The sequence below is a fragment of the Galleria mellonella genome, unplaced genomic scaffold (assembly GCF_026898425.1).
Source record: "Galleria mellonella isolate WM207_F2 unplaced genomic scaffold, CSIRO_AGI_GalMel_v1 utg158, whole genome shotgun sequence".
NCBI classification, from domain to species: domain Eukaryota; kingdom Metazoa; phylum Arthropoda; class Insecta; order Lepidoptera; family Pyralidae; genus Galleria; species Galleria mellonella.
This window is the reverse complement of record NW_026442003.1, coordinates 120,194-140,616: the sequence shown is the minus strand read 5'-3', so window position 1 is coordinate 140,616 and position 20,423 is coordinate 120,194. Positions and strand designations below refer to the sequence as shown.

General features: G+C 35.6%; 1 protein-coding gene across 3 annotated transcripts; it reads left to right on the top strand.

The window, feature by feature from the left end:
- Nucleotides 1–742: 742 nt before the first annotated feature.
- On the top strand, nucleotides 743–19,315 carry LOC113520907 (uncharacterized). Of its 3 annotated transcripts, XM_026906325.3 has the most exons (8): nucleotides 743–876; nucleotides 958–1,041; nucleotides 6,135–6,242; nucleotides 6,721–6,833; nucleotides 10,196–10,267; nucleotides 11,831–11,945; nucleotides 13,123–13,249; nucleotides 15,731–19,315. In XM_026906325.3, the coding sequence occupies exons 2-8, from the start codon at nucleotides 968–970 to the stop codon at nucleotides 16,343–16,345; spliced, it is 1,224 nt and encodes a 407-aa protein (XP_026762126.1). In that variant the 5' UTR covers nucleotides 743–876; nucleotides 958–967; the 3' UTR covers nucleotides 16,346–19,315. The 3 variants fall into 3 exon arrangements, with proteins under 3 accessions (XP_026762126.1, XP_026762125.1, XP_026762127.1); XM_026906324.3 differs by having other exon boundaries at nucleotides 749–1,041; XM_026906326.3 differs by lacking the exon at nucleotides 10,196–10,267 and having other exon boundaries at nucleotides 749–1,041.
- The last annotated feature ends 1,108 nt before the right edge of the window (nucleotides 19,316–20,423 follow it).

Below are 20,423 nucleotides of genomic sequence, written 5' to 3'. Positions count from 1 at the left end.
AGTAAGTGAAAAAAAAGTAAATACATATTTCAAATTTTTGTTATTACAGATAGTCATTATTAATTATATTTCAGTATCATTATAAGTAATTGTAATAATATTATAGTAGTTTGAAGGGACTACTATAATATTATTATTATATTTTATATAATAATAATATTATAGTATACTTATTTTATACTACTATATTTTAAATGGACGCAATGTATAATGACAATGAATGGTATTAAATAAATCAAAGGAATAAAAGAAATAGCACAATTGATATGAAAGATAGAAGCAAACTAAATAGTCATAATAAAATAAAGAATTATGTTGATTTTAAATACTATTTTAATACATTTTTTATTGTGTTAAAAATTTTATGGGCACTACAACAAGTGGTAATTATTTTCTTGTATATCTTCTTTTTATATAAAAAAATGTAATATTTTATAATATCTAGTGATTATTTCTATTATTGTTTGTCATTTAATTTCTTTATAATCTACTTTCCAAATATACAGTTTCCTTAAATTTATTGCACGGTTTCTATGTCCCATTCTCAACCTTTATAAACAATACAGCAATTAATTTATAAAATTAAATATGTTTTGTATTGAATTAAAGGAAACATTATGAACTAACGATAATATTAATATACATAATAATATTGATAATTATTTCATTCGAATATATAATCGCATGTTTAATTTAATCTATGATTGAATGTCAGTGTTGCCATCGCAAAATATAGAGAAGAATTACATCACCATTTCATGGCACGCATAGGTTTTGACGGCATTTGTTAAATTTTTCGACTTTTCGTGACAGCACGTCATTTTCGACATTTGATTGATAATTTTCCAAAGATCCATCAAATTAGTTTGTTTGAAAGTTAGTTTTAGCGCTAAGTCTTATGTTGTGATATTTTTGGTTTAGTTTAAGTATGTGAGATAGCGTGGCCTTATTTTATAGGGGGTCCATCATGACGGCACAAAAGTGCGTCGTGGAGGGCTGCAACTTGGAATACGATGTGGTTTGCAGCTTCTCCTTTTACAAGTAAGCTGTTTACATCCTATTTTCCCTATGAGAATTGTTCCTGCATCCTTTTTTTCCATAGGGCGTAAGTAGCGTGACCTCGAGACACGAGTTTCACGCAAAATGGTTGAATAGCAATATTTATGGTTTCTAGGCGTCTTTCCCACCAGATAGCAGTTTCCCGCTTTTTTTTAATTTCCTCAAGAAGGTTATAATATTTATTGTGATTGATTAATTTTCAATTTATTGACTGTGTTATTTTTTAAATATTAATAATGGATACAAAATATTTGATAACTATTTATCATACATAGATATCCAGTATTTCATAGTTCATAGCTGTATGTAATTTTTACCTTGATCTTAATACATCCTAATTAACTATAGTGTAGATTCAGAAGCCATTAAAAATTTTTAGAGACACTTCTGTAACTAACCTTTTATTTTATTATTACAATAAATTCATTCTGAAAACCAGTATATACTTACATTTATAATAAATTGTAGTCACACTTTAAATATAGTTTTTAGCTTATAATTTTATTTTTAATATACATTTAAGGAATCTTGTGAGTTGGGTAATAATATTTAGACAATGCTTTGAAACGGGCAGTATTGTTGTTTCAAAATATACCAAATATATTGTCATAGTCGTAGAATACTGACGGATCTGTCAAATATTACATATATAGATCCGTCAGTATTCTACGACTGTGACAATATATATGTGGTAAATTTTACTCTTGGCGATTGTATGTGGTAAAATAAACATAATTTAAGAGATTTCTTTAGGTAGATAAATTTAGGCATGCGATAATATTGGTATTGCACCAATATCTATATATTACATTCCTTTCAACATTGATGTTGGTAAAATGGTCATTATTAAATTTGAAATGTCACATACAGGTCATATATTGGATAATACATATTTAATATATTCATTATTTGGTCAATATATAAATATTATAATCAAAATATATAGATGTTCTTATATATTACCCACCCCTAGATAAAATTGGAAAGACTACCCTACATCCAATTTTTATATTAACATTGACACTATTGATCTTCTTTTTCAAGTGCCAACCCTATCATTTACAAAAAGAATTACCAAAATTAGTTAGTTTAGGTTTGAAAATCAGTTAGACTTTGTACAAAAGTCGATTGCTCGGGTATCTCTGTCCCATTCGTGTTTCAACCATGAAGCCGTTGTGTTTGCATGTGTTTCGGTTTGAAGGGTAGGATATGGTGTGAATTTACTGGATACAGAGGAATAACACCTGAGTCCTCAGGAATGGCAATGCATGGGGGGTATCATTGGCGTAACAGTATACTCTGTTATGTCCATAGTACTGCTCATGTCTATAAGCGACGGTTACCACTTTCTATTACGTGGGCTGTCAGCTTGTTTGCCATTCTCCCTCTGGTAAGCTGTTCTAATTGAAATTTTAAATGAACAAGAAACATGTTTTTTTTATTATTTAATTATTGGAATGAGTATAAATATATCACTATTAATTACTTATTTACTTTATATATCATAATTCCTTAATACTTATGTCCTATCTTGTTTAGCTTTCAAGTCTTTCTTTTGTGTTTATTAGTCAATAAAGTATATATCTGTCTTTGAACCTTGACCCTTGTAGGACAGTCAGAGAGGGCTAAGTGAAAGAGTCGGGGGGGGGGGTGGTACGGAAGGGATTGTTAGTAAAGGGACTAGAGACCTCATTGCTAACAATATACCTTATCAGGCCTGGAAAGCATCTTGATTGTTTTTTTATGAATTCATCACTATGGGCCAACTGACCTGCTTTCATCCTTACCTATCATATCTCACTGGTGCCCCGCCAGTGTATACCAATATCGCTAACGGGATTACCATTCCATCTTCACCCATTATATACTTCACCCATTATAGTATTAAAAAAATTATTGTATGTGGAGATTTTAACGTTGATATTCTTTGTAACACACCCACATGTACAAAATTTATTAGTTTATTTCAGTCGTTTGATTTATGTCATGTCTTTCATGAACCCACTCGTGTAACTGCCACGTCTGCTACTTGTCTTGACAATGTTTTTTGTAACTGCGAGTATACAGAAAAATTCATAATAAATAAACTTCCTTCAGATCACTGTGGTCAAGTTGTTAAGTTTAGCAGTCAAATCAATAAAGTCAACAATAATAAAAAATCAAAAAGACAAATAAACGTTTACAATATTAATAAATACAAAAGCGCGATTAAAAATAAATTGGATTTGCTGTTACAATCTAGTAATAATCCTGATTATCTTTACACCAAGCTAATTAATATTTTATCCGGAGAATATGAACAATTTTTCAAGAAAAAAGAAGTTCATGTTAAATCTAAATTCACGGAATGGGCAACAGTAGGAATACTTAAAAGTAGAAATATTTTGTTTGATTTATACGATCAAAAAAAATATCGATTTGATGACAAATTCACCACTTATGTAAAAAATTATTCTAAAATTTTTAAAAAAGTTTGTATTATGGCTAAGTCTAATTATTTTAATAAACAAATTAAGCAGTCTTCTGACAAAATTAAAACCATCTGGAGCATTATAAATAAAGAAACTGGAAGATCTAAAATAGCCTGTAATCAATTTACATTAAATTATGATAATAAATTAATATCAACAACAAAAGATGTAGTTAATATTTTTGAAGATTTTTTTGCTAATATTCCGATTGATATTACATCTTCTCTGGACTCATCTCAATCTCGAGCAAAAAAATTACTAGAGACTAATATCGGTTGTTGTTCTTTAAGATTTAAATTTTCACATGTTAGCCCCTTTCATATCATAAAAATATTCAAACAGCTAAATTTAAAAAATACGGAAGACCTTTGGGGCATGTCTGTAAAAGTAGTTAGTTCTTTCATAGATATTGTTGCTCCATATCTAGCCACTATTTTTAATAAATGTATTGATAATGGCGTTTTTCCACATTTAATGAAATTTAGCAAATTAATCCCACTATTTAAATCAGGAGATAAATTTGAGCCAGGGAACTATAGACCTATATCTATTTTGCCAGTTCTAAGTAAGGTGTTTGAAAAGATAATGTTAAATCAAATGTTACATCACTTCAGGGTTAACGGACTGCTTCACAGTCAGCAATATGGTTTCACCGCCGGCAAGTCTACCACTGACGCAGGTGTTGCGCTAGTGACACATATTTTCGAATCTTGGGAGAGGTCACAGGATGCACTCGGAGTTTTTTGTGACCTATCAAAGGCATTTGATTGTGTGGATCATAAAACGCTTTTGTACAAGCTCGAACATTATGGTATAAGAGATAATGATCTAAAATTAATGAGAACTTATTTAGAGGATAGGGTTCAAACTGTAGATATTGACGGTGTAAAATCTAAGGGAGCTAATATTAAGATGGGCGTTCCACAAGGGTCAATCTTAGGCCCCTTTCTCTTTTTAATCTACATAAATGACCTTCCCTTTATGGTAGAGAAAATTGCAGATATAGTGCTGTTTGCGGATGATACTTCGTTAGTGTTTAAAATTGGACGTCAAAGTAATCAATTAGACGATGTAAATTGTGCTATGTCTGCAATATTAAATTGGTTTACATGTAATAACCTATTATTAAATTCCAGCAAAACAAAGTGTATAAAATTTACACTTCCTAATGTAAGACTAATAAATACACAGTTATTGCTTAATGATGAAATAGTAAATTTTGTTAATGATACAGTTTTTTTAGGTATAACAGTGGACTCGAAATTACAATGGGGGCCCCATATTTCAAAATTGGCCAGTAGACTCAGTTCTGCTGCATATGCAATTAGAAGAATTAGACAATTAACAGACGTGGCAACGGCTAAACTTGTATATTTTAGTTATTTCCATAGCATAATGTCTTATGGCATACTGCTGTGGGGTAAAGCAGCCGATATAAATACTATATTTGTTTTACAAAAGAGAGCCATACGTTCTATTTATGGTATGGGTTCAAGAGAGTCATTACGTCAGTGCTTTAAAGACTCAAATATCCTCACAGTTACTTCACAATACATTTATGAAAATATTATGTATACACGGAAGAACTTAGAGAGTTTTAAAAAACTCAAAGACTGTACAAGTAGAAACTTACGCAATATAAATAAGCTTATTTTACCTAAAAGCCGTCTGCACAAAATCAGTAATTCATTCTATGGTAATTGCATAAGATTTTATAATAAACTGCCGGAATCTGCATTAAATCTGACAGAGAGGCAATTCAAATCTTATATTAAACAATTTTTATGTAAGAAAGCCTATTACAGGATAGACGAATTCATAGATGACAACATATCAAGTAAATAATTAGTTTATTAGCATACAACGTTATAATTTTATTTTCTCATTGCTTTCTTGATTTAATTGATTAATTTTAGAAATATGAAAGCGTAGCGGTTTTTTGTATTAATTGCCGCATGCATTCTTATGTAAAATGTGAATACTATAACTATCAGATGGCAATTGTGAGTAGCTTTGACGTGGTCTAGTGTTTTGAGTAGTCATGCTCACTAAAATGTCCAGACTTGTGGCGGCGTGGTGGGCCGGGTCATTGGGCTCCCTAAAATATGGTCGAGCGCAGTGATGGCTGGCTCATCCGTCATACTCGTGAACGGGTGCTGCTTGTAGGGACTGGTCTGCTCTAATCACTATGACTGATTTCCTCTTATTAATTGTTTAACCAGTTGGTTATGTATTCAATATTTTTTTTCTTTTTGAGTATTTAATTGAATTAGTGCTAATTGGTGGTTTGTATTCACACAATTAAACTTGAAAATGTAAAGTAATAATAAAATTATTTAAAAGAGCAACACGCAAGTTTCTTGCTCGTTCTTCTTGTGATGAGACAGCTTTCCGAACGAGCGGTAGATTAAAAAAAAATGTAATGACTTTTCAAAAGTGCTTCAATGTAAGTTTATTTGAATAAATGATTTCTATTCTATTCTATTCTATTCTATTAAAAAAAGAAAAGTATACCAGCCTCATACACAATATCTGAACGTTATGTTTATTAATTCATCAGGGCCACCTTTACCATGCTAACATTTGTAACCGTCTTGTCCACAGTACCAACACATCGTCAGACAGTGATGCCAAACGGCAGGAATGGATCGAGGGAGCCATGCAGGAGGAGAGCGAATGTCTCTGGCGGCACGTCAGCCTCCATTTATGCGGGTAAAATAATAATAATTTATTTAACAAAATACACATCTATTGTACAAGATATGGGCCTTTAAATTAATATTTAAAAAAGGCAAGATTTAATTTTTTGTATATAATGGATAAACTCAAAACTGAATTAAAAATTGTCACGTCTACCATCATATCAGCCTTTAACTGTCCACTGCTGAACATAAGCCTCCCCTTAGAGGTTTTGCCAGTAGTTGCAACACTTGGCAAGCGGATTGGCAACTGCAGTTAGGCTTTGGAGATGTTTTAAGAGGGACGCTGCTGCCCATCACTTGTTCTCCCTTAGTCGCCTCTTACCACACCTAAGGGAAAGGTAGGGGTGGCCTATTCTATGCCGGAACCACATAGCTATAAATTGAGAATTTAGCAGCAAAGAAAGAGACGAAACATTAGCCAAAAGAGCATTATTCTATTTCTTCTTTATTTCCTGGTTTAGTTGGATTTATTGATGGTTTAAATACAGGTACCACTTCGAGCTGGATACCCAGGGGCTCTGGATTGATTCTCCTATGTTGCCGGAATTGCTCACGCCTCAAGAGAAGGAGGCACCGGTCCAGACGGAAGCGGATAAGAAAGGTTAGTGGGAGAATATTGAATCAATCATTAAAAATATCATGTTTCTGGTAATTTGATTAGAATTAATATGTATGTGTGTATGTATGTGACTGCTAACACTCGAAGATTAACCACCACAAGTTCTACAACCTCCCATTTTAGTCATCAATCGCCGACTCGCATTTCGTCTACGCACGTTTTGTGATACGGGTCTCACCTCTATACGAGGCGTCTTATGGAAAATTAGGAGATAGCTGCTCGGAGCCTAATGTTAGCCAAAGGCTTAATAAGCATCATGTTCATATCAGCGGTTAACTATCCACTGCTGAACATAGTCCCCCCTTTCATAAAGGGGGGTTTTTGCCAATAGTTGCCATTCTTGACAGGCGGGTTGGCAATCACAGTTAAGTTACTGATGTCTTAAGTCCCCTTATCGGGAGCTTTACCAGTAGCTGCCACGCTTGGCAGGTAGATTGGCAACCGCAGTTCAGCCTTAGTGATATTTAAAGACAGACGGTGTCTGGCCATCCCTCGCCCTCCCTTAGTCGCCTCTTACGACACTCACAGGAAAGTAAGGAGTGGTCCATTCTATGGCGGGACCACATGGTAAACATGGTAATAGTGGTGGTCATTCTTCGAGTGTTGGCAGTCGCACACATAATAATGGTAACGGAATTAAATAATATAGTTCTAAACAAATAACCAGTGATATGGACTAACGTAAGTTATCGAAGTCGCTGGCGGAAGACCCAAAAAAAAAACCAATTTTATAAATATAACTAAATTTAATTCTAAAATTAATTATTACAATAATAAGCGTCTTCAGATCGATGTGTGATCCGTAAGTGAAGTTATATAAAATCAAACATAAAGGAAATGGGTATTTTTGCTGCGGGAATTGAAATGCTGACTGGACGCAGGTGTCTTTCTCGGTAGCGCGCCTTCTTGCGTCATGCTAGGTGGTCCGATCCGATCGCCGTTGAGGGTGTGTCGTAATATTTGATAGGTATCTACTATAACACGTAAAATAACATCTAGTTTAGTAAAATATTTATGACACTTGGCAGATAAATTGTCAGCCCAACAGATGGAAAATGGCGGCCATCGCCTATACACATGAACAGCACCGTGGACATAACATAACATATAGCTCCTAATGCTCAGATCGGCGGTTAACCTAGCTGGAGGGGTTGGGGGGGGGGGGGGAGGATTGTCAATTATACGGACTACCAGTCTCATTGCTAGCAATATACCCTGTCAGGTCGACGACCACGTAGCTCTCCCAAGAATTTGTCGTGCTGAATTCCCGATCTATTCATCACGATGGGCTAACAGACCTGCCTTTTTGGGGGGAAAGGGATTGTTAGTAATGGAGACTGAGAATCCCATTGCTAGCAATATACCCAACCAGGTCGACCTTCACGCGGTTCTCACTGGAAACTATCATGGTTAATTCCTGATGAATTCATCATGATGGGCTAACTGGCCTGTTTTCATTCTCACCTATCACCCTTCACTGGTGCCCCGCCAGCGTATCCCGTTAGCGCAGGCGGGGCTACCATTCCATTATCATTCATTGAAAAATTTAACTAAACGTGGATTTATAGGGTATATCATTTCTAGAGGGGACCACACGGAGGTCGACCTGACAATATATATATTGCTAACAATAGGTCCCTAGTCCCGTTACTATCAAACCCATGCCCCGTCGATGCTCAGTCACCATAGATCGGAGGGAGAAAAGAAAGAAATTTAAGTATACGAGTGTAACTTGAAATATATTGAACTAGCTGTATCCCGCAGTTTTGCTCACGTGAATAACTATATAAAGTATCCTAAATTATAAAATCAAATAATTTATTGCACGACTTATGGCTACATACATTAGTTGAAAATATTTATTTATTTATTTTACACTTTATTTATAAAGTAATAAATACGTACAGTTATTTTTTTTTTATTTATTTATTCATTAGTACAAATATGAGTACATGGCGGACTTTATGCTTAAAGCATTATCTCCCAGTCAACCACAGGGAAGTGTCAGAATACTCGAATGCGGTACTAGTAATTATTGATATACATACATACTAAAATTATATATATAAACGAATAAATATATATGAATAACAAATATACTTACACATATATGATATATACTATATTATACACGGATTTGGGAATACTGCTACACTTACTGCTCGGATAAAGATAAAAAGTGAGCGTGAACGCTTTTTTTGAAAGACGGTTTAGTCGGTAGTCTCTTAATGGCATCAGGAAGCGCGTTCCAGAGTCGTGAAGAATGTTAATTGTTAATTGTAATGAGAAATGATACAGAAGGCGGCCTTACAAGCCTTATATTTTCTTACAAGTACATTATAAATGTAAATCCATTTAGTAGTTTTGTGTGAATTTTTTTCACCTGAATCACCTGAGTGGTAACCGTCGCCTATAGACATGAGCAGTACCATGGACATAACAGAGTATACTGTTTCGCTCATGATACCCCTCATGCGTTGCCATTCCTGAGGACTCGGGTATTTTCTGATTCACTCCCTCCCAATCCTGATGAAAATAACCTATACTCTAGTTATGGGGTTATTCAATTATGGACATACTGCTAAAAGTACTTAAAAAAACTTCTCTCCAGTCAATCTTCGAGCGTTGGCAGTCGTACGCATATCAATGGTAGCGGAATTAGAAAGAAAGAAAGAAACTTTATTCTACAGAAATATGTGACTACACTCACAAAGGAGTTAAAAAAAAAACAAAAATATTAAGAATAACGAAACTACACACAAAAAAATATATATATAAAATTCTCGTTTGTTACCAAACTCCTCCGAAACGGCTTTACCGATTTTCATGAAATTTTGTGTGTATATTGGGTAGGTCTGAGAATCGGCCAACATCTATTTTTCATACCCCTCAATGATAAGGGTGACCCACCACTAAAAAATTATTTTATATATTTTTGACAAAATTTTTAATTTTTATATAAATATGATTTAGCATTGAAAAATACATACATTTTCAAATTTTCACCCTTTTACGATCAACCCCTGTTTTTTAAGCGCAATTTTTATATTCCGCAATAGGGTTGCAAGATGGCAATCGAATATAATAATTGTAGTACGATATATTTTCATGTATAGTTCTCGAAATAATGTATATGGTAAAACAAAGTTTGCCGAGTCAGCTAGTATTTATATATATAAAAAAAATATAAAATAAAAAAAACAAGAAATAATTCTAATTAACTAACCAGTATTCAGTAACGAATTCCGTAAAATAACACTTAGTTTAATAACATTACTATTAGGGTATTGTCTATTGCGTGGATTAGGGTTGTCACTCTGCATTGACCACCGCTCTGGTTGCAGGCGACAGCCAGGCAGCGGCTCGGGGCGGCTACCAAGCTCTATTTGAGAGGTTCCTAGAAAATGTTCCTAAAGGTACTGTCTGCCATATGTTCCCACCGCTGCCTCTTATATGTCTACGACTAGCTTTTACCTGCGACTTTGCGCGTGATTATTATGTGTACACTAACCGGATTAAAAAGTATGCCATTAGTGATTGGTTAGGCCGTTAGAGCACTATAAGGTAACAAACAAACTTACTTTCGTATTTATAATATTAGTAAGGATTATCAAAAGCATTTTTATTATAATATATTTCGAAAAAGAAACCTAAACTGTAGCATAAAAGTTTTATACAGCTCAATCATTTGTTTCCTCCACTAACTGGACACCGTTATGGGCCCAGTTCTTACACTGGGCCCATAACTGTGTACAGTGTACCAGTGCTTCTGGAAAGGACAGTTCAGCCTCTTCCATTTCTGTCTTACCAATCTTCCGTCGATTGAGGATCGGCGGGGGAAAGGGATTGTTAGTAATGGAATCTAACAACCCTTATTATTACTAGGAATATACCCTGTTAGGTCTATCTCTACGCGGTTACCCCCTAGACACTACCGTGGTTAATTACTGATGAATTCATCACGATGGGCTAACTGACCTGCTTTCATCCTCACCTATCATCCCTCACGGGTGTCCCTCCAGCGTGTAATTATCAATGGCGCAAGCAGGGTTTGAATTCCATTTGCACCCATTAAAATAATCAAGATTTGGCATGCCAACGACGAATCAGATCGCGGCGTCAGGTCGACGTAACGACCGATCTTCCACGCAGTATGACCACACCCTGGACACTTCATACAGAAAAGCAACGATCCGAAATGGTCAAAACTACAGAAACAACGTCACTGCATGTGACTATGTATGCGTGTGTGGTTAGGGATATTGTGGTCGACAGGTCGACCTCCACACGGATCCCCCTGGAAACCATCGTGACTAATTTATCGTTGAATTCGTCAATTATTTTTTACTGCTAGCGTATACCGATAGCGCAGGCGAGGTTACCATTTCATTATCATCTATTAAAAAAAAATTAATGCTTCTTTCCACTCAGGGTTTGCTGGAAGAGAACTCTTGTAGAGTTAAGTTCGCCTCTTGTACATCTTCATTTAATATAAGTTATAACAATCTAAATTTAGTGTATAATAAAGTATAAATGGGGGGGGGGATAATACACCCTGTTAGGTCGACCTCCTCGCGGTTCCCCCTGGAAACTATCGTGAATTTGATAGGGTTATACGACCCTATAACCCTACCAAATTCAGATACAACCCGCTCGCATACTTTCTACATAAACTGTGTCCAATATATAATCTAGTAATGTAAAATTTGTCATTGACAAATAATTGACATATCAAACATTTTCTATACACTAGCCTGTTATGAATTGAGAAAAATAGCAACGGATGGTGTATCTTTCGTCCTCTTTTTACTAATTATATTTGCATAAGAAGAAAGGAGGCAACCGTATGATTTATAGTTTTTATTTTATCGTTCCTTCTATGTAATTCCTTGTTCTTGGGGATTAGCCTTCTCAATACTAACCTTCCCTGATGTGTTTACCTATGATCATGCCCCTGAACACGTTCTCTTTGTCAACAGTTGTGGATGTAATACGCATGGAGCACAATTACAGTGTGGAGTCGGTGAAGAAGGAACCGCCTCAGAACGTCTCGAGACTGAACGTGAGGCAGCTCGTCGACACGCTCGGCTATCTGTGAGTATAGCTTTCGTAATCATCGTCATCAGCTAACTGTCCACGGCTGGACATAAGCCACGCCCGCTTTGCCCACACCCCTTTGCCCACAGCCTTATTATTCTTTGGAATCAACTTCCAGCAGCAGTATTTCCGAACCGATACGACAACATAACCTTCAAGAAAAGAGTATATTCCTTTTTAAAAGGCCGGCAGCACACCTGCAATGCCGCTGGTGTTGTGGGTGATCATGGGCGGCGGTAGTCACTTACCATCAGGTGAGCCGCATGCTCGTTTGCCCCCTGTGTTGTAAAAAAAAAAAAAAAAAAAGCCGCTTTCTACCATCGTACGACTCGCCATCGACAGGGAGTTCGTCCTCATGTCCTACAGCCTCAATGGTCGCGTACTGCGCGGTTTCAGAGATGTTTCCTCCCACGAACACTCAGGTTGTGGAATGAGCTCCCTGCCGAGGTTTTCACAAGAGACTACAGCGTGGGGTTCTTCAAAAGGGGGGTAAAGAGGTTTCTTCAGAGTCGGCAACGCGCGCGTAATACCTATATTATATAGTATAATATAGGCTATGGTAACCACTTCCATCAGGTGGGCCGTATGCTTGCTTGCCACCTCAGTGGTATAAGCCTCTTTCTTGGAGCGTTTCGCCAGTAGTTGGTACGATATATATTTATTTTATTTATTTATTTATTTAAACTTTAATGCACAGTGAAATTCTATGTACATTTGGCGGACTTAACACCGGACGGTGTTCTCTACCAGTCGAGCATTGGGCGAACAGAGAAATAAGTAGGCGGTGCATTATTGAATAGAGGAAATATAAAGCAATACTTAATATATTCATATAATATAAACATACAGAGGGAGACTTTGTACAAAAGTCGATTGCTTGGGTACCTCTGTCCCATTCGTGTTTCAACTGTGAAGCAGTCGTGTTTGCACGGCTGTGTTTCGGTTTGAAGGGTGTGATATGGCAGTGAATTTACAGGGTACAGAGGAATAACACCTGAGTCCTCAGGAATGGCAACGCATGGGGGGTATCATGGGCGAAACAGTATACTCTGTTATGTCCATAGTACTGCGGATGTCTATAGGCGACGGTTATCACTTTCCATCAGGTGGGCCGTCAGCTTGTTTACCATTCTAAGTTGTATAAAAAAAATATATATTTTTTTTTAAATTACAGTTCACTCAAGAACTTGCAACGCAAACAGTTGTGGGTGGTGCGAGTGGAAACTGACAAGGCTGAAGCCTCCATCACGCAGTCCGAACAGGTCATCACCAAGATGCAGGATCCTAAGCAAATCATTGAGGTGAGGGTACAGACTTACCATAATAAAGTTTCTAACTAGATGTGTTTTTTTTTTCAATGGGTGAAAGTGGGGCACCAGTGGAAGATGGTAGGTGAGAATGAATGCAGGTCGGTTAGCCCACCGTGTTGAATTCGACAAGAATTAACCATGATGGTTTCCAGGGGGAACCGCGTGGAGGTCGACCTGAGAGGGCATATTGCTAGCAATGGGGCTATTAGACCTCATTACTAACAATCCCTTTCCCCCCAATTAGATGATGTCTGGACATAGGGAGATGTTAAGTAAAACTAAATATGATGGGACTCAATAAATCAATAATTTTAAGAACTTTATACCAGAGGGAGACTGTGCAAAAGTCGTTTGCTTGGGTACCTCTGTCCCATTCGTGTTTCTACCGTAAAGCAGTTGTTTGCATGGCTGTATTTCGATTTGAAGGGTGGGATATGGCGTGAATTTACTAGGTACAGAGGAATAACACCTGATTCTGAGACTATGGAATAAAATTAAAAACCAACCTAAGATAATGGGGGGGGGGAGGGATTGTTAGTAATGGAGACTGAGAATCCTATTGCTAGTAATATACCCAACCAGGTCGACCTCCTCGCGGTTCCCGTTAGCGCAGGCGGGGTTACCATACCATTTTCACTCATAAAAAAAACCTAAGATAATTATGAAAACTCTATATATGGGACCCTCTGGCCATCATGACAGTGGTCTAATGTCTTCCTGGGAACATATTTGCCCAGCAGTGGACCGTTGATAAGTTGCATTATGTTAATATGAAATTACTTTCGCCAGGAAGTCATATCTTCGATTGTAGTGTATATTTGAAGCGAATTACGAAAGTGTACGAACTATGAGATGCATGTTAGGATATAAGCCATCATATGTCAGTACTTGGTTCTCTCTGCCTACCCCGCAAGGGATCTGTCGTGAAAATAGATTTCTATTATTTTCAACCGATTTCAAAAATAGGATTTTTTTTTATACAACTTAGAATGGCAAACAAGCTGACGGTCCACCTGATGGAAAGTGGTGACCGTCGCCTAATGCGTTTATGTATAATACGCTGTACTGAACAAAAATGTCGTACCGCGTGCTAATACAACAGCGTCTGTTGCATAACTCGAATATGCGGCGTCGTTTTCATTAAATTTATGTAGGTCATTATTTTATGTAGGTCGTTAATTTATGTAGGTCATTAATTTATGTAGGTCATTAATTTATGTAGGTCATTAATTTATGTAGGTCATTAATTTATGTAGGTCGTTAATTTATGTAGGTCGTTAATTTATGTAGGTCATTATTTTATGTAGGTCATTAATTTATGTAGGTCATTAATTTATGTAGGTCATTATGTAGGTTATTATTTTATGTAGGTCATTAATTTATGTAGGTCATTAATTTATGTAGGTCGTTAATTTATGTAGGTCATTATTTTATGTAGGTCATTAATTTATGTAGGTCATTAATTTATGTAGGTCATTATTTTATGTAGGTCATTACTTTATGTAGGTCATTATTTTATGTAGGTCATTAATTTATGTAGGTCATTATTTTATGTAGGTCATTAATTTATGTAGGTCATTAATTTATGTGGGGCATTAATTTATGTAGGGCATTAATTTATAAAGGTAATAAACCCATTTATCCATTTAATCTCTAATCGAAATTTGGTAATTTCAAAAATTGGTAAAGCAGTGGGTGTAGCGAGCTAGCCTAAAACCGATCGCATTACGGTTTAATTGTTTTTTTTTATGTTTATATTACGCGGTCTGAAATTCGAACCGATTTTGATTCTTCCTTTTCAATCTGTCTCTTGTTTCAAACTGATAATTTGTAATATTTGTAAGTTCCACAAAATTATACTCGCTTTGGGACCAAATTTGTTTTTTTTAACAGATCTCAAAAAAGAAGGGACCACCACCTTCAAAAAATTTATTCCTCAATTCGCTTGTATTTTTTTATGTTTGTTACCGTCATTTATAAATTTGTTGAAATCGGTACACCACAGGGAGACTTTGTACAAAAGTCGTTTGCTTGTGCATCTCTATCCCATTCGTGTTTCTACCGTGAAGCAGTTGTGTTTGCATGGCTGTGTTTCGGTTTGAAGGGTGGGATATGGCAGTGAATTTACAGGGTACAGAGGAATAACACCTGAGTCCTCAGGAATGGCAACGCATGGGTGGTATCATAGGCGAAACAGTATACTCTGTTATGTCCATGGTACTGCTCATGTTTATAGGCGACGGTTACTACCCTCCATCAGATGGGCCGTCAGCTTGTTTGCCGTTCTGAAAAAAACTTTTGAAATAAAAATTTTGGCGTTTGGGTATTTTTTGGTCCTAATTTAATCTGAACTCGGTTCTCCTATGACTATTGAATACTGAATTCAGTTTCCGAAGCATATTTTTAGTTTTTCACCTTATTATTTTACTGAAACTACATCATTTCGGTCTGTAATCAGTCACGGAATTTCAGATAATACCCCAAACCTCGTCAGTTGAACCGCAGCCGAATCAGAACGAAGTATTGCAAATCATGGAGGACACCAGCGTCCCGGACACCTTCATATACGAGATCGCCGAGGAGCAGGAGATCAGCATGGAGGAGGTGAAGGAGATACCCACCGACAACAGGGAGTGGATGGTGAACATCATACCCGAGGAGAGCAAGCCTAAGTACGCCTATATCAAACACTGCAACACGGGCAAGAAGAAACGCCATTTCACAGCAGATGTCAACGAGATCTCACTGCAGGGGGACTACGAGAATTACTATATACTCCCCGATGTGGACCCCTCGGTCGGAGTGGAGATAACCACCAGCTACGAGCCGGAGAACTACATAGTCGAGGAGTACCAGCATTTAGTGGTGGAGGATAGGCAGCCGAGGAAACGGAGTAAAGAGCCAGTCGACTCCGCCAAGAAGAAGAAGAAGAAGTACACTGTTGTGAGGGAACAGGACGAGATAAGAATCAAGAGTGAAGACGATTGGGCGATAGAGGACCAGGAGGGTGAAGATTATGATGATAAAAAAGCGGCTAGGGTGCGGCGAAAAAATAAAAAGTATCTAGGCTACGATTTCGTGACGTAATAACTCCTATCCGATAGATGGCGCAACCAGGTCTGTTACATTTCGATTGACACGGGTTGGATTCAAAGTTTTATTAGATTTCGCGCCAATCTGAACGAACCATAGACAAGCATTGTTTTTTTTTTCGTTAATTCTGACACAATTGCTGTATTTTTTTTTTTATTTTATAAATCGAGTGTTACCTTGATTAAAATCATACCTTAAGGTATTTCCAGTTGTCTATAGTTCTTAATCTATAAAGTTGTTTGCTTAATCTATGGTTGTATGATAACCTTACTAATAAAGTGAACATACGCGCAGAGTTTCAAGCTATAATAAAAATTGCAACCTGAATATTTTGTATCGTCTTTGATGACGTTCAGCGTGTATTATTGGTAGTTTTGCATTGCATGTGGTGCCAAGTTCAGTTCTCGGTCGAGTAATTGTATATAAGGAAGCCTCGGCTCTTGTGTTTACAAGTTTGTTGTTTCGATTTTTAATAAAATATTTGAATCCAATTACATGACTATTATAAGTAGCATTATTATGAGCTTATAATGTTTTTACCATAGATTAAAAACGTCTAGATGTAGTGTCTGTCTATAAACGCCTGGTCAAACACGATCCAACTTTTTTTTGCCAATGTATCTATAAGCTAGTTTGTTTAAAACTACATATGGACTTACACGATTAGTGATACCAAAATGTTAAAAGAAAATTACTCTTGACACGTTTCTTTGACCATTGATGTTCCATCTAGATGTGTTTGATCTATTTTTATATATTTTATTGCAATATACTTTTAAGTTTCCCATATTGTCAATAGATATGTAAAAGTGGACGCATTAATAGAGTAGTATTGTTGAAGCGAGATAGAAAACCAGTTAGCGTTTACCCAAATTGATTAGATTAGAATTCATGCATAGATTGCAGTACATATAGTTATATAAAATGTATGGTTTTATTATAATTAAAGTAAGATATTACTTATTTGAAAATAATTTACATATTAAATTATAGTAATTAATATTAGTATAGTACCGATATCTAAAGAACTAAAAAAAGGGAAAGAAGGTATAGGTATCGCCCATAACAATACATAGATATTGTAACTACAATACGTATTAATATGCAGACGTTATAAGTTTAAAGATATGAATAATTATTAAACGAAACAAAAACGAGGGTACCATTAAAGTCTGTGAACGGATTTTATTTTTCCCTATCATACCCTTATGAGTGGTAGGTAAAATAACGCATTTTGTCTTCAGTAAATTTTCTTCACAAAATCCCCCCTAAGCAATACTCCTAAAATGGTAGTAATTTTCTACCATTCTCTACTACTCTGCCAATGCGTTCCCCAAGATCTGCTGTACTGCATCAAGTATATTTTGCGTCGTCTAATCCAGAAATCTCCTTGAAATTGTATATTTCCTTTGCAGTGTCGGTGTTTGGTATACTTTTTTTTGTTTAACAATAAATATGTCGGTTTTACTGTACAGATTGGATAAATCCATCAACTATAATTATGGGAATATAGAGTTTTTGTGTAATTAGAACTTGCCGCGTAATTAGTACGGTGTAACATAAAAATAAATAATGCGGGTAGAATGGACGCTCCCGTGAATTCAATAATAATAACTAGAACGCCGCGCGGCCGGCCCGCGTCCGGTTGCGAGCTAAGCCAGTCGACAGTCAGCGCTCGCGAGCGACAGACGTCGTTGAGAGCACGCGGCTCGTTCTGTCGCACGTGTGTCGCGGGAGTCGTAGTGTGTCGAATTAATACATTTGTGACAATCCTCGATTAATTTTGGCATTACTGCTGCATTCACATAAGAGTGTAATTTCCATGCAGCCCCCCTAGACAAGTACAAACTATCAATAAAATCATTTACATGAGAAACTCACGGACTCGCTGACGACAATGATTCCATTTGGAGATCAGAGGGCCTACCGTGAAAATGGTTTCCGAAATTTCGTTGTCGAACGAAACATAAATTACATAAGTCATTTGTAAAATTAGAAAAATAATTAAAATATCTCTTGTTTGGACTATAATGGTAGGATTTGACGTACGAAATGTTTAGCTTCATTTACTGGGCCTCTAGACAAGTGGCAAGCGAATTCGTCGATGGAATCGACATCGCTAGCTCCGTCCGCCCGTGAGATAGAATGAAATAGCAACGCCGAGTGACTCATTCCACCTCTCGGACTTGCTAGTGATGTCGACTCCATCGACGAATACGCTTGCTACTTGTCTAGAGGGCCTGGACAGATTTCAGTATGAACGAAACGTAACTTAATTCATTACATGTAATTAGGACGCAAACGAGGATACGGCTCACCTGACGGTAAGTGACTACCGCCGCCCATGATCACCCGCAACACTAGAGTCATGGCAGGTGTGCTGCCGGCCTTTTAAAAAGGAAATTTGCTCTTTTCTTGAAGGTTATGATGTCGTATCGGTTCGGAAATACTGCTGCTGGAAGTTGATCCCAAAGATTGGTCGTGCGTTCATGGTAGACCCTTTGTACCTTGTCTACGGGGCATAATTTTTTTATTTTTAATGTTTTTTTTTTTTTTCATGATCGATTGTGGTATTTTTTTATAGAAGGAATTTAAATTAGTAACTGATTACCGACGTGCAAATTTATGTTACTCTATATATCTATTTGGTAATATAAGTTACTAACCGGTTGAATGTAAACTCGAGTTTTTTTATTACTTAGACAAGTCTTATCTCCTTTGGTAAAAAATAATTGTTATGTCTTTTAAAAGAAATGAGTCATTTTAAATAGTTATAGAAATAATAAATCAAATAATAAAAGTTTTTTTTTTCTAGCAATTTGTTTATTACCCATTTTTTTTTCAGTGAAAAGGCATAGGAAGTGGCAAGGCCAAAAATAATTTACTAAAAAGTATAAGTAAAGGAAAAAATGGATTTATATAATATGTTATTGAATATAACTTTGAGATAACATAGTATTTTCTTTATTATATATATAATATATATATATATATATATATATATATATATATATATATATATATATATATATATATATATATATATATATATATATATATATATATATATATATATATATATATATATATATATATGTGTACCACGCGGCAATCGTTATGTTTGCAAGTTGCAAACTTGCAAATGTGTTGTAACTTGTAAACATAGGTCATCGTGCAAGAACTTGCAAACATGGCGTACACTTGTAATTTTTTATGTAGGCAATATTAAAAAAAAAAAACATTGGCGTACGATTTAGAGTTATTAGGAAAATAGCAATCCTGTGTATATAACAATTACACTGTACGTTATAGTTTAAATAAATAAAACAATATGGCGTATAAACGTTCTAAAATGGCGGATCAGTTTTGTACTGTATTCTAATTGTACTAAAATACTTTTTGACCGTCTTTTAAAAAGTATAATTTCAAATTAACTGTATTTTTTTTTATGTTACGCGATAACTATTTGTGAATCACTTTTTATTTATGCGTTTTTAATAGAAATTGGCATACTATCGATATGTTCTTGGATTTTTTTTTTCATAATTTTGTTAAATTATGAAATTACAGTGTGATGATTCTATATATGCAGTAATCTTGAATGTTTCACTTAAAAGCCAATGTTTAGCACTACTAGTCAGTAAGTAACCAGTTTTATTGATCGAAAGTTATTCGGAAATTTAGTTGAAAATCGATAAATTTACGAAAATGTAGCGTGTAAGTTGAATTCGCTTATAAAATTATCATTGTTCAGTGTACAAGTTTTATTTTCCACTCTTGCACTGTTCCCTACTCGATTCTTATGGTATTCTCGGTGTGAAAAGCGGCGGTGACACAGTATTGTTACTGTGTCGCCTAGTAATACGATGTTCCCGATTAAATATGGCGTTCTGATGAATTATGTTTAACTGAATAGAGTATATCGTGACTCTAATAAATAAATAATGTTTCTCGAATGAGGTGCCTATTACTGGATATGTGTTTACGCTCTATTACACTGTCAAATATATTGGATTATATATTATCAATTTACTTTAAATATCAATGATTTATAATAAAATCTAGTAGAATC